This window comes from Somniosus microcephalus, chromosome 4, assembly GCF_052327205.1.
Source record: "Somniosus microcephalus isolate GS21.2 chromosome 4, FLI_Smic_1.0, whole genome shotgun sequence".
NCBI lineage: Eukaryota > Metazoa > Chordata > Chondrichthyes > Squaliformes > Somniosidae > Somniosus > Somniosus microcephalus.
The window spans coordinates 245675637-245690782 of NC_140990.1; the positions used below are offsets into that span (position 1 = coordinate 245675637).

Consider the following 15146-nt stretch of genomic DNA (forward strand, 5'->3'; position numbering starts at 1 on the left):
GGCTAGACTAGTCATTATATTATTGTACATATAAAATATCTCAAAATGTGCATTTTTAAAATACTAACCACTTTTTCTTTGTTTACTGGGGGGAAACAATATGACCAATAAAAGTGCATAATTTAGGAGAGTCTGATCATTTATTCAAAGTAGGACATTACTTTTAGTACAGAATCACACAGGGAAATAGACGTCACTTTCAATTGGAGTCTATACCGTCCATGAAACCTGTCAAGGGGTCGGTTGCTTTTTGTGCAAACCAGATGCCACTGGTGAGCACTCAGCATGTCACTGAATGAATGTCAGACGGGTTACCAAACCTAGCTGTGGGCCAAATAGCAAATATCTTTCTTTGTACCAAAATAAAGTGAGTTTATGAAGCAGAAACTGAGTGAGCGAGAAAGATACATTTCTTCAATCTTCTTTAGCGAGGTTTCAATGTTTCTAGAATATGACAGTCATAACTGGTATTTATATAGCGACACGGGTGGATAAACCGCTGAAATTATAAGACCTGTACACAAAAGTCACTTCTAAAGTTTGCTATTGATTTCCAAAATGGGGCATCAAGTGCTACATCATCTTTTAGCGTGCACGATTTTATTACAGTCGATTAAGTTGTAAAATGTATTGATTGAATTCATATACTATATAATGCAAAAAGGGTTCCTTTCTGGGTGGGGGCAGGGTAACAACGAGTATGTGTTGCCTTTGTTACTTTATGATACCTAGATTTGTGTCATGGGTTTCCCTTTTGTATTTGTTATGTGTGTTTTTCTTTGGAGGACAAGCTTTTTAACGAAACAAACAAATGTCACCTGCCCCTTTATCAAGCAATTGCAGTTTTGTTTCAATACGAATTCTGTTCTTTGTAGTAGATTTCGTAAAAACAATTATATTAAAGCAGGAAAATGACTGTTTTGTAATTGCATTGTTTGAAAGGTTTCCCGTAACTTATGAAATTGCGTTGCTAGTATGTTTCACATAACATTCTCCTCTGTGGTCAATGGAATAAAGAATAAAATGAAACTGGCAAAATACATTCTTTGGAACTCTCAAAATGTTTATTTCGTTTAATATTGAGAACTGGATTTCTTAAATGTCAAGAAGAAACAGTTACAATCACCTACAGTAAATGCAATGATCGGTATTGCAGAACAAATGGCCCAAATCATACAGTTTTCGTTTTTATTAAAGATGCCTTCTCCTCAGTGTTTTGCACCAACCTAATGCTCCACAATGTACTTTCACCTGACAAAGAAACACACACATGGGAATTCTGCATATTTCAAGACCGACTATAACATTTCCTTCGGGTCAAAAAAAGTTTAAAGGTTATCTAACTGTATAAATAATTCGACAGTTTGTAAACAGGCCGTTCAATTATTTAGGACAATTTGCGTTAAGTTTTTTTTGGAGACAAAGTTGTATGCACAACAATTCCACTTTAGCCCAATTTATAACACGGAAACTATAATAAATAACCAATTTCAAAATATTGATCTGCACTCCAAAATGCTGGATTTCCCACGTTACAAATATGCTTATAGTCGACGATCACATAAGAACCCACATGTTTGGTTTGATAGTTTATTTTACAAAAAACACACTAACCTCACTCTGTGTGTAAATATCTCAATACATTAAAATAATTTGAGAAATTCAAAGTAAAAAAAACTTTCTTATAAAATGTAGCTAGGTTTTGCCAACCTGGAGGATTGTTATTACAATATATTTCATTAAAAGTGAAATCGGATCATGAGTTTGTAGTGAAATCTCTAATTGCAATTAATCTGTACCAAATGCTTGTATTACTTTGCCGATTTTTCTTTCTTCATTATCTATAAAATACGCAGGTACAGGCATTAAGTGACTAGAAATACATCTTAATGGGAACCTCATCTATCAAAGAGCAACATCCAGGACGTCGCTGTAGCTAGACGAACATCCATTCTTGTATTTTAATATCTACTCAAGCAGAAGAATTATCAGGAGACAATAATTTATGAACCCTGTATAAACTGTGGCATTAAAATTGGACAAACATTTCAGATTGGTACTAATTTAATAACTTAAAAACGATTATCGCACTGTAAACGTTTAAAGAGCTAGAACTATAGTTGCTAACAATATTAAGACTTCCAACCGAAAATTGCTAAATATTTGAAGTGAATCCACAAGGCTGATGTAAATATCAATTGTGAACAAAATCAACATCACAACCAAACTATAGCTCTGAATTTAATTAACTGCCAAAATTGTTTTATTTATCGTTTGCTTTCCTCCGACTCAGGCAACGAAATAACAATGCCGCAATTAAAGAGGATGGAGTAATCAAAACAATATTACAATTAACTGTTGTAGGTAAAGAGGCAGAAGTACAGTAATTCATTATTCTAAGATAATCAAATAGTCTTAGTGTGCAATTAAGACTCCGTATAAAAAGTTGATTTTAAAATTATAATGCCTTTACGGTTGGTATAAGATGTCTATATCGGTCTGTTTACGATGAATTTCCCTTCTTTCCACAGTGCCTTACCCTCACTCCTGCGCTTTGTGTCTTTCACTTGGTCCAAACCCTCTGAAAGGCACCACTTTGCATCACGTGGCAGCAGCGTACGGGTGAAAGGTTGTGGGCGCCCCGGCTGGTTGTGCGCTTGCGCGGTGGGATGCGCTGCTGTTGGCGGTAGAGGAAGAGCTTGGAGTTGTAGGTGAGTGGGTTACTGCAGCGGCAGCGGTGTCCGGTTCGGCTCGGTCGCGGCAGGATTAGTGGCAGCAGTCGTGAAGAACCGTAGGCCGTGTTATGCAGCTTGAGTCTTTACCTCTGCCGTGCTTGCAGGCAGGCCTGACCAGAGAGACGCTCTCCTCTTCAGGAAGGGCCTCGGTTATTGGTACGGTATTAGTGCTGATTTTCACATAAGAGTCAGCGCGTTCAGGGCGGCAAGAGCGAGGTTATTGGCAGCCTGAGAGTTGCTGTGGACTCTGCAGGCCTGAACACTGGTGCAAAAGTGCAAGTGTCTCTAAACCCAAAGGTGCGTTTCATTAAAATAAGCTATTTTTAATCCGTGGCAAAGAAATCTGAGGCCCGGTTCATGCTTGCAGGTCGGTAGGAGCAGCTTTCGTAAATCACTACGGTTACGAAATTTCGTTAATTGTTACCTTCATTTTGCTTATTATTAAAGACAAGCAGAATATTAAGACATTAAACTGCGGTGGACGTAAAAGATCCCATGGCACTTTTCTTTCCTGGTGTTCTGCTAGTCATCCTTCAACCAACAACACCATAACCATAAACAGATCATCTGGTCATTTCCTCTGCTGTTTACGTGACCTTGCTGTGTTTAAATTGACTAGTATTTCCCTACATTACAGAGTGACAACACTACAAAAGCACTTAATTGGCTGTGAAGCACTTTGAGATGTCTTGAGATCACTATAAATGCAAGTTCTTTCTTTTGATGGCCCTGAAAAATAAATGTGGTAACTTTAAGTAAACCTAGGAGGTTTGGTGATGTACAAGTTTCCATTTGACAAAATTATATTCTACTAATGTGACATTGTTTATGTAAAAGTTAATTACAATTGAAAGTGCTGAATTTCCAAAATGATCCATTTGATTTTTGCATTTACTTGAATGCCTTATTGAAATGAACTTTCAGAATGCGGTGGTTGTTGATAACAACTTGTATTTATATAGTGCCTTTAGCGTAGTAAAATGTCCCAAGGTGCTTCACAGGAGTGTTATAAGTCAAAAAATTTGCTGTAATATTATGTGGAATTTTATTTTAAATATAGTATGCATCAAATATTGTCAATACATAATTGTATTTTGATGGATGAATTTGTTAATTCTACAGGTCCAGAATTATTTGTGTGCCTTCATCATATAAATAAATAGATTGATTAGATCATCTGCTTCACAAGCAACTTGAGTAAAAACAAAATGGGAGTGATGCTTTCTTGCTGGAGGGTAAGTGAACAATTGCACTTCAATTCAAATTGTATAATAACTAAGAGTTTTAAAGCAAACTCCAGGGGAAGGTGATTTTCAATCCAAATATCTAACTTGTTTTGAAATGTGATTGCAGTGGTAAGGCTTTAAATGTGACAGATCTGTAGTGAATGCAAAGGAGCAGATTTTATTTATATTGGTAGATATGTACATTGGGTACTGTCTTGCCTCATTAATATAGCCCAAAGATAGACAAAAATTGTGATTTACTTGTTTAAATATTTATGACTTCACTTTGCTATGAGAGACCTCTTCAGAATATTTCTGAGAATTCTAATTCCAGGTGTATTTGCTTTTTAAGGAAACTGAGGGTGGGTATTAAGTTTTTATGTTGAAATGCTCCATATCTTTCTGATTGACTCCAATTTGTGTGAAACTTGGGGAACGATGATGGTATGCATGGAAGTGCAGTGCTGCTTCGGGTACCAATCTTGCCACAAAAGATTGTTAATGCATTAAATAACATTATATTATAGCTGGTAGAAATTTGAGAGTTCTGGAAAAGAAACAGATTTCACTTCCTTTTGTACTATCATTTTAATTCTAAAGTATGGGTGGGGAAGAAAAGGTTGACTTGGGAATTCTACAAAGGTTATTGTCCTTTAAGCTCAATTCTAGACATTTTATTATTGGAACCTAATGATTCTCAAACACAAAAGTGGATTGAGACTGTTAAAATTACTGGCTAAAAGAAGCATATTGTTTAGTTGGGGGCATACATTTTGCTTTTGGAGGGAAGGGTTGACCTAAATTGTAGCTTTTGAGAAAAAATGTGGAGTTAAAAGGGGCCACAGGTGTAAGGGAAAGACATTGAGGCATCCCTTCATAAAGGTGATTGCCTGAAGAAATTGATTTTGATGTCAGAGCTATGGTAAATTCAGCAAGTTATCTGTAGTACAGATCAAAATGAAATTTGCCCTGTGGAAAGATAGCCTCTTATGTGTTACATACCAAGTAGTGTTTTATGCTTTATTTCCCCTAGTAGCAACAGCATTGATTCAGTATGACCTTGTGCTATTCTAAAAAGTAGTCTAGTTGAAGGTTAATTGCTAAAGCCTAATGATGGCTTGTTGCAGCTTGCAACCCGTCTCGGGAATTTGGAGCCTATGAGCTTATCTCTGGATATTGACATGACATATTTGACATAATTAAAATACTATGACTTTCCCAGTGCATCTAAAATATTCTTTTAGCTGTAGAAATTACAAGTTTTGAATCTGCAGATGCTGTCAGTTAATCTTTGAATCATAGAATAGTACAGTATAGAAGGAGGCCATTCGGCCTGTCGAATCTGCAGCTCTTTTGAAGAGCAATCCAGTTAGTCCCATTCTCCATATCCCAGCAATTTTTTCTCCTTCAAGTATTTATCCAATTCCCTTTTGAAGGCTACTATTGAATCAGTATCCACCATCCTTATCAGGCAGTGCATTCCAAACCATGCATTGTGTAAAAATGTTTTTCCTCATGTCACCTCTGGTTCTTTTGCCAATCACCTTAAATCTGTGCCCTCTCGTTATTGACCTTTAAGCCATTGGAAACCATTTCTCTTTATTTACTCTTGTCTAAACCCTTCATGATTTTAAAGTCCTCTATCAAATCTCCTGTTAGCCTTCTCTGCTGTAAGGAGAACAACCCCAACTTCTTCAGTCTGTTCACATAGCTGTAATCCCTGATCCCTGGAACCAATCTAATAAATCACTTCTGTACCCTCCAAATTCTTCATGCCTTTCATAAAGTGTGGTGCCCAGAATTGGACACAATAATCCAGTTAGGGCCGAACTCCTGTGTATTATATAGGTTTAACATAACTTCCTGGCTTTTGTACTCTATGCCTCTATTTATGTCTTCGTATCGACAGAGGCTGGCATGATGTGTGTACCTAGCTCTTATTTTTCAACTTAATAGCAAAATACTGCGGATGCTGGAAATCTGAAATAACAACAGAAAATTCTCTCTCCACGGATGCTGCCTGGCCTGCTGAGTATTTCCAGCATTTTCTGTTGTTATTTCTTCTTTTTCAATTGTTTGTGTAGTTAAATTTATTTCTTGTACACGTTACAATTTTAGCTTTTTATGTTAAATATTTTCCTTGGATTCAGCATCACTGGCCATTCCAATATGTGGACCCCGCATGTGTTCTCCAAGAATTGAAGTGTACCTTTACCTGTGCAATATCTAGGCAAATTTAGCAAGGCACAGGAGTCAAACAGAGAGCTATTGCCAATGCATTTGTCTTATTGGACTATGACATGTACTGTGATGTGAGCTGGTCATTTTTGGTAGGCAAAAGAATATACATTCGATCAAATTGTAAACCAACAGACAAATTAATTGAACACTGAACAATTAAATGTGCAGCAGTCAGTATAAATAATATATTTTATAATTAAAAACATTATATTCTCAATGTCAAAAGAACAGACTTCTTTATGCTACTTTCAACATAAAATTCATTTTTGAAACTCAGTTGCTCATATGGTGAAATTTATTTCTAGCCCAGTATCTCTGCTAGCTTCAGACTGACTGATATATTAGAACAAAGGACATTAAAAAATGCTTATATAATGACAATGGATCATTAGCCATTTATTGGTTATCAATTACATAGAATGTTTGTCCACATAAATGAAGCTGTCATTTCCAGTAGAGTTCAACGACATCTCTCGGGCTGCCTGTCTATACCTGAGCAAAGTGCCAAGTTGATTGAATTGAACAAAATGTCACCTAAGTAGAAAGGTGTGAATAAGTGTTCAGGAATAATGCATCAGGTGATTCTTTTGCATCCTAGACTGTAACTTGCATTCTTGCACCTTTTTAAGAGGTGCTGTTGAAGACACCTTGATGAGTTGCTGCAGTGTATCTTGTAGATGTACACACTGCAGACATGGTGTGCCGGTGGTGGAAGGAATGAATGTATAAGATGGTAGATGGGGTGCCAATCAAGCAGCTGGATGGTGTTGAGAATCTTGAATGTTGTTGGAGCTGCACTCATCCAGGCAAGTGGAGACTATTCCGTCACACTCCTGACTTGTGCCTTGTAGATGGTGGAAAGGCTTTGGGGAGTCAGGAGGTGAGTCACTCGCTGCAGAATACCCAGTCTCTGACCTGCTCTTGTAGCCACAGTATTTATGTGGCATGTCTAGTTGAGTTTCTGGTCAATGATGACCAGATGTTGATGGTGTGGGATTCGACGATGGTAATGCTATTGGTGGTTAGAACCTCTCTTTTTGGAGATGGTCATTGCCTGGCACTTGTGTAGTGCGAATGTTACTTGCCACTTATCAGCCCAAGCCTGAATGTTGTCCAGGTATTGCTGCATTTGGGCATGGACTGCTTCATTATCTGAGGAGTTGCGAATGGAACTGAAAACTGTGCAGTCATCAGCAAACACCCCTATTTCTGACCTGATGGAGGGAAGGTCATTGATGAAGCAGCTGAAGATGGTTGGGCCCAGAACACTGCCCTGAGGAACTCCTGCAGCAATGTCCTGGGGCAAGTTTTGTGCTAGTCACTGAACTTTGTTATGCAAAACAGCTTGGAATTCTGTATTCAGAAGAGTAAGGTTAAAGGGTGCTGTTATACTGCCGCATTTTTCTCTCAATGATCTGAGATGGTTAGCTTTGTTGTAATTGCACCCTAAAATATTTGTTTTTTCTGCTTCCATGGCAATTTATTCCCATTCCCCCTTCTCTAAAAGCATGGATTTGTTGCTGGGGTGCAGTTCCACAGGCACTGGTTGCCATCCAGTACTTGCCCAAATAGTTGTTATTTATATTTGAGCCTTGATGTTTGGTTTTAGCAGGCAGCTTGCTTGCTGAACCTGACCTCATCTTTTCCTGATGTTTGCCTGTATGTACTTCCTGTATGAGTTGCTAGATACTTTTTTTTCTCTCCTCCAACGTCACCCTTGCTGACATTGGTTAACATAGAAATCAAATTGACACTTCCTGATCTATCTGGCTTAGCTCTTTACTGATCAACTTGGTGAGCTTTTCGGGTGCCCTGTACGCATACGCAGTGCTCTGTACTTGCATGGAAATTAGGATATTTTGCCTCATGACTTGGTGACATTTTATTTAAATTGGTTGTTTCTCTATAAACTTATTCCCAATGTACTTGTTCCCAATGTACATTAATGTCCTACCAGCAAACTTAATGTCATGTTGTTGCATTATTATCTAAATATATTTAAATTTGGTTTGCATTCATTTATGAAGCAAACAAGGCCCCAGTTTTGTTCACATTGCAATGGGAGCCCACCAAGTCATTTATTTGATGCACATAATCTCTTGCACAGTAGTCAAAAAAAGTCGAGCGGGGTTTTGATGGATGCATATAAGTAAGTGGTACTCAACATAAATTAGACGTTCCTTAAATGACCAGGGAAGCACTTATGGATTCTGCAATTGAATTACATTCTGCAGTAAGGAAAGATATAGTAACATTTTTTAATGTATTGAATAAAGAATCTGTAAATGAGCACACACTATCCTCTTGAAAAGCAGTACAATACATCTTCAGACTGTTAAACCCAACTAATCTCTTCTTACTGAATTACCTAGTTTTCTCTCTCACTCTTTTTAAACCGTGAACATATCCTACATTATGCTGTGGCTCTTCAACTTGGTTTCTCAGTTTTTTTATTAAAACTGTTTAAAAAGGAGCTCATTACAGGCGATGTTCTCTACAAGTCGCTATTTTTTACAATAGGTTGCATTCCGAGGTAGTGTTGCTCCTTATTTTGTAAATTATAGCTGCTTCATGGTTTCTTTTCAGTTCACTACCTGCAATTCCTGCAAAGCCATTGTTAGCTGAATCCCATGGTGTCTGCAGTTTCTGCTACTCTAGATATCTACTGTTTCTGCATGGCTTTCCTCTCCTGGTTCCTCTAATATTTGCTGCGGGCTCTGACTAACTGTATTTCTATAACCTATAATTTGCTTGGTGGAGTACCATTTGACGGGTTCGATATTCTATTCTGAAATCGGTCTTCACTCGTGACTAAATCATCAAGAAGTCTTCGTCTAAGTTTAGTGGACTGGTGCAATTTTTTTTTTACTGAGAACTGAAAGTGAAGGACCAAAGCACACAGTGCAGGAGACCAACAGAGTTCAATAATTAAAAAGAGGAGTTAAATCAGGAAGTGGATATTTTTGTTAATTTATACTAGAGTTGTAGAATCAGCAATTGTGCAGAGCCTTGAATTCAATACGGTGAAGATTTAGAGAGGAGGAAGAGGCTGTCTGATGCTTATTTCAACTGTGGTAAACCCTATTGGGCTGCGTGCTTAGACTTCCAAAGGACATATGAAGATAATTATCTCAAAAGTTGTGATGTTGCAGAGAAAAAGTTGGATATGGATAAGAAATTGTCTGAACATAGAAGACAATGGGTACTGGGCAATGTCACAGTTGGAAGGGGTACCAATGAATGGGGTGTACCAGGGTTCAGTGTTGGGGCCACTACTGTTTCTAATTTACATCAATGATTTTGATTCAACAACAATAATTTACATTTATATAGTGCTTTTAACACAGAAAAAGTCCCAAGGCATTTCACAGAAGCGTAATCAGACAAAGAATGACACTGAATCAGAGGCGATATGTGGAAGGGTGACTAAAAGCTTGGTGGGGTTTCAAAGGATGAGAGGGAGGTAGAGAGGTTTAGGGAGGGAATTTCAGAGCTTGGAGCCTAGACAGCTAAAAGCATAGCTGCCAGTGGTGTAGTGAAGGGTTTTCATGATGCACAAGAGACCATAGTCAGAGCAACGCAGAGTTCTCAGTATTATAGGGCTGGAGAAGATGACCGAGATAGGGAGGTGCTAGGCCATGAAGGGATTTAAACACTGGGATGAGAATTTTAAATTTGAGGTGAGTAGACCAAAGTCTATTAGCAATAGATTTGATGTTGTCGTCATCGGACCTGATCTGCGTATTTCTTCGACAACACCTCCCAAACCCGCGACCTCTACCACCTAGAAGAACAAGGGTAGCAGGCATATGAGAACACCACCACCTGCAAGTTTCCCTCCAAGTCACACACCATCCTACTTGGAAATATATTGCCGTTTCTTCATCGTCACTGGGTCAAAATCCTGGAATTCCCTCTCTAACAGCACTGTGGGAGCACCTTCACCTCACGGACTGCAGTGGTTCAAGAAGGCGGCTCACCACCACCTTCTCGAGAGCAGTTTGGGATGGGCAATAAATGCTGGCCTTGCCAGCGATGCCCACATTCCATGAATCAATAAAAAAAAATGACCACAGTTCCTTCCTGTGGGAGTCCTGCTCAAAAGAGTAGGTTAATATGGAGACATGGCAGGAAAGAAGTGGGATCGCTGGGGTTAAGTGACTCCCATTATTTTAGCTTCCCCCTACACTTGGTTTTGGCCAGGTGGGGACAGTTAAAATCGGGGTCATAATTTCTAGGGCCTTCTCTCTTTCTTCCCCCATTTCCTTCAGAATCGTTGGAGTATACCGTCAGGTCCCAGCACTTTGTCCTTTAACTTAACTAATTTGTCATAATATTTCTCATCTTGCTTTTAGCCAATTCAGGATTTATCTGCTCCCACTATCCTTCTCTTTTGTAAACACTGATGCAAAGTACCAGTTAAATATCGCTGCCAATTTCCGTTCATCCTCCAGTAACTCACTAAAATCTCTAAGGTCCCATCTCACGTCTGACAGTTCTCTTTTTTTCCTGATATATTCCTAGAATACTTTACTGTTAATATTTTTTGAGGTTGTCTCCTCATGCTCCCTCCTTGCTTTCCTTGTCCTACTCTTAACCTCTTTCCTTATTTTATTGTATTCTTTCATTTTTATCATGCCTATAGGCACCATATGCCCTCTTCAATTTTAGTTTGTTTCTGAACTCTCTCTTTTTCTACCATGGCATCCTGAAACTGGAAGCAGTCTCTATTTTTAATCATATATATTTATTCTGCACCTTTGCAATCTCTTTCAAAAATTTCCTATTGTTGATTTTTTAAAAATTTGTTCCTGGGATGTGGGCATCGCTGGCAAGGCCAGCATTTATTACCCTGTAATTGCCCTTGAGAAGGTGGTGGTGAGCCGCTGCCTTAAACCGCTGCAGTCCTTGTAGTGAAGGTACTCCCACAGTGCTGTTCGGGAGGGAGTGCCAGGATTTTGACCCAACGACGATGAAGGAACAACGATATATTTCCAAGTCAGGATGGTGTGTATATTGGAGGGGAACTTGTAGGAGGTGATGTTCCCATGCGCCTGCTGCCCTTGTCCTTCTAGGTGGTTGAGGTCGCGGGTTTGGGTGGTGCTGCCGAAGAAGCCTTGGCGAGTTGCTGCAGTACACACTGCAACCACGGTGCGCCGGTGGTGCAGGGAGTGAATGCTTAAGTTGGTGGATGGGGTGCCAATCAAGCGGGCTGCTTTGTCCTAGATGGTGTTGAGCTTCTTGAGTGTTGTTGGAGCTGCACTCATCCAGGCAAGTGAAGAGTATTCCATCACACTCTCTTGACTTGTGCCTTGTAGATGGTGGAAAGGCTTTGGGGAGTCAGGAGATGAGACACTCGCTGCAGGATACCCAGCCACTGACCTGCTCTTATAGCCACAGTATTTGTGGCTGGTCCAGTTAAGTTTCTGGTCAATGGTGACCTCCAGGATGTTGATGGTGGGGGATTTGGTGATGGTAATGCCGTTGAATGTTAAGGGGTGGCGGTTAGACTCCCGCTTGTTGGAGATGGTCATTGTCTGGCACTTTTGTGGCGTGAATGTTACTTGCCGCTTATCCGCTCAAGCCTGAATGCCATCCAGGTCTTGCTGCATGCGGGCATGGACTGCTTCATTATCTGAGGAGTTGCGAATGGAACTGAACACTGCAATCATCAGCGAACATCCCCACTTCTGACCTTATGATGAAGGGAAGGTCATTGATGAAGCAGCTGAAGATGGTTGGGCCCAGGACACTGCCCTGAGGAACTCCTACAGTGATGTCCTGGGGCTGAGATGATTGGCCTCCAAAAACTACAACCATCTTCCTTTGTGCTAGGTATGACTCCAGCCAATTTCTCTTTCTACTTCACCTCAGCAGATTCCTCATCTTTCTAACATCTGCTCTATTACAATCTGGTGCCCTTGTTTTTATATTTTTTTTTATTTGGACCTTGAATCTTGCCATATTATGGTCACTACTCCTACTCGCCCACATTTAACTCATCTACCTGATGTAGGCATCTGAGCATACTGTTTGAGGAAGGAGTCTGCACATATTTTAGGCATTGCATTCCTGTTTATTCCCTCCCTGTCCCAATCAACGAGTGGGTAATTAAAATCTTCTAAAACAATAATTTTGTTGTTCCTACTCATTTCCCTGATCTATCTAAAATTTCCTCTTCCACTTCCCTATCACAGTTATGGAGTCTGTCTTACAATGTCACTAATGTAACAATCCGTTTTTAAATCTTCGATATTGACTGTCTAAACCTCTTTCATGTATATCAGTCCTCTGTACAGCAAATGTTTCCCTCTTTCATTACTCCTTTCTTATCTATTCTATCCCTTCTAAAAAATACACTCACATGTTTATTTTGCTGTCCTGTCCAGTTTGCAGCCTAGTTTCTGTTTGTGCTATTAAATCTATATCTTCCTATGATAGAATTGCTTCTGATTTCCCCAGTTTGTATTTAAAGCTACTCCTTTCCCTTGATTTCTATTTTTTGTCCAAACTAATTCCTTGTTCTTTTATAAAAACAGAAAATGCTGGGAATATTCTGTAGGTCAGGCAGCATCTGTGGAGAGAGAGAAGCAGAGTTGACTTTTCAGTTCGATGACCTTTCTGATGAAATGACCTGAAACACTAACCCTGCACAGACGCTGCCTGACCTGCTGAGTATTTTTCAGCAGTTTCTGTTTTTATTTCAGATTTCCAGCATCTGCAATGTTTTGCTTTTGTACCTTGTTCTTTAATTTTTTTTCCTGCTTAGAACTAGTTGATTTAAGGTTCCTCTCCTACTTCCCTTATTCCTTCTACATTCTATCCAGTTGGGTAAATTTATTTTTATTTGTAAATTAACCTCCTCTGTTTCTGCCTTCTCTATTTGCTCTTTCTGATTTCCCTGTGGCTGCTTTTCCTAATTTTAAATGATTCTTCACTTCCCTATTTATCCGTTTTAGCAGTTTATTAGCTCTGCTCTTGTTCATATGTAGCCAGTCCATATGAAATCACACTCCACTTGCCCAAAACTGGTGCCAATGCCCCATAAAATAGAAATCCTCTTCCTAACAACACCCCTTTAGCCACCTGTTGCGTTCCCTAATCTTCCTACCGTTCCCTATTCTCACACATGGCTGAGGGTTATATGGAGAGATTATCACCCTTGAAATTGTGGGGAAGGAGCCCCATACGCATCTTTCTCACAGAAGAAGCCCCCAACTTTCTGTCTATCTCCTTGTGTGCTTGTCTCTTTTTCTTCCTTCATTTCTCTCTCTCCTAGTCTCTCTTCCCCCATCTCTTTGCCTACTCTGGCTTTCTTTCTCTCTCTCTTTGACTGCTTGTCTCTTTTTCTCTTGTTTCTCACCTCCACTCACTCTTGCATGCCCCTCTCTCTCTTGTGCCCCTCTCTTTCTTGTGCCTTTCTCTCGCTCTCATGCCTCTTTTTCTCTCCTCTCTCTCTCTCTCTCCTCCAATGTGTGTCTCCTCCCTTGTCTGGCTGCCTCTCTTTTCCCCCCCCCCCCCCCCCCCCCTTGTTAGTGGTAAGTATACACGCCTTGCAGTCTATTATAGATTAAAAGTAATACCTGGGTATGTGAAATGACGTAATGGAAGTAGGCATAAGATAAGAGCAGGAGTAGGCCATACGCCCTTCGAGTCTGCTCTGCCATTCAATAAGATCATAACTGATCTTCAACCTCAACTCCACTTTCCTGCCCGATCCCCATATCCACTACAAGCCCACTGACTCCCACAGCTACCTGGACTTCACTTCCTCCCACCCCGCTTCCTGTAAGGACTCTATTCCATTCTCCCAGTTTCTCTGTCTCCGCCGCGTCTGTTCTGACGATGCCACCTTCCATACCAGTGCTTCCGACATGTCTTCCTTTTTCCTCAATCGAGGATTCCCCTCTACTGTGGTTGACATGACCCTTGACCGTGTCCATTCCAGTTCCCGCACTTCTGCTCTCACCCCTTCCCCTCCCTCCCAAAACCACAATAGGGTTCCCCTTGTCCTCACCTTTCACCCCACCAGCCTCCACATTCAACGGATCATCCGCCGCCATTTTCGCCACCTCCAACGTGATCCCACCACCAAACGCATCTTCCCCTCACCTCCCCTTTCAGCATTCCGAAGGGACCGCTCCCTCTGCGACACCCTGGTCCACTCCTCAATCACCCCTTCTCCTTCGCTTGGCACCTTCCCGTGCAAGCGCAGGAGATGCATTTACCTCCTCCCTTCCCACTGTCCAAGGCCCCAAACACCCCTTCCAGGTGAAACAGTGATTTATTTGTTGTACTTGCAATTTAATATACTGTATTCGCTGCTCACGATGCGGTCTCCTCTACATTGGGGAGACCAAACGCAGATTGGGCGACTGCTTTGCGGAACACTTCTGTTCAGGTGACCCTGAGCTTCCAGTCGCCTGTCACTTTTTAATTCTCCGCTTCACTCCCACTCTGATCTCTCTGTCCTCGGCCTATTACATTGTTCCAATGAAGCTCGACGTAAGCTCGAGGAACAGCACCTCATCTTTCGATTAGGCACTTTACAGCCTTTCGGGCTCAACATCGAGTTCAACATTTTCAGACAATAACCCCTGCCCCCATTTTTCATGCTGTATTATTTTGCCATTCCCATTTGCAACATTTTATCTTTCCTGCCTCTTACATAAGCACAGTATGTTCTTTCAATTCCTTCCTCCCCCATCTAACCCCCCCCCCCCCCGCCTCTGCACTTGCTTAATATCTGTTACATCTCCAGCTTTTTCCAGTTCTGATGAAGGGTCCCAGACCTGAAACGTTAACTCTGTTTCTCTCTCCACAAATGCCTGCTGAGTATTTCCAGCATTTTCTGTTGTTGCCCCATATCCATTGATTCCCTTAAGAGTCCAAAAATCTGTCGATCTCCGCCTTGAATATACTGAATGACTGAGCATCTGTAGCC

At 40.5% G+C, this 15146-nt stretch overlaps 1 protein-coding gene across 6 annotated transcripts in view; it reads left to right on the plus strand.

Moving 5' to 3' along the window:
* Window positions 1-2605: 2605 nt before the first annotated feature.
* lnpa (limb and neural patterns a) overlaps window positions 2606-15146 on the plus strand; it is a 118378-nt gene continuing 105837 nt past the window's right edge. For 3 of the 6 annotated variants that reach the window (XM_085986119.1, XM_085986124.1, XM_085986120.1), the window contains exons 1-2: window positions 2739-3032; window positions 3858-3970. Coding sequence is in view for 1 of the 6 variants with exons in the window: in XM_085986121.1 (XP_085842247.1) it covers window positions 3944-3970 (27 nt within the window). In the remaining 5 variants the exon portion in view is untranslated. Of the gene's footprint in view, window positions 2712-2735; window positions 3033-3857; window positions 3971-15146 lie in introns of those variants that run through there. The other 3 variants (XM_085986121.1, XM_085986122.1, XM_085986123.1) reach the window with 3 other exon arrangements.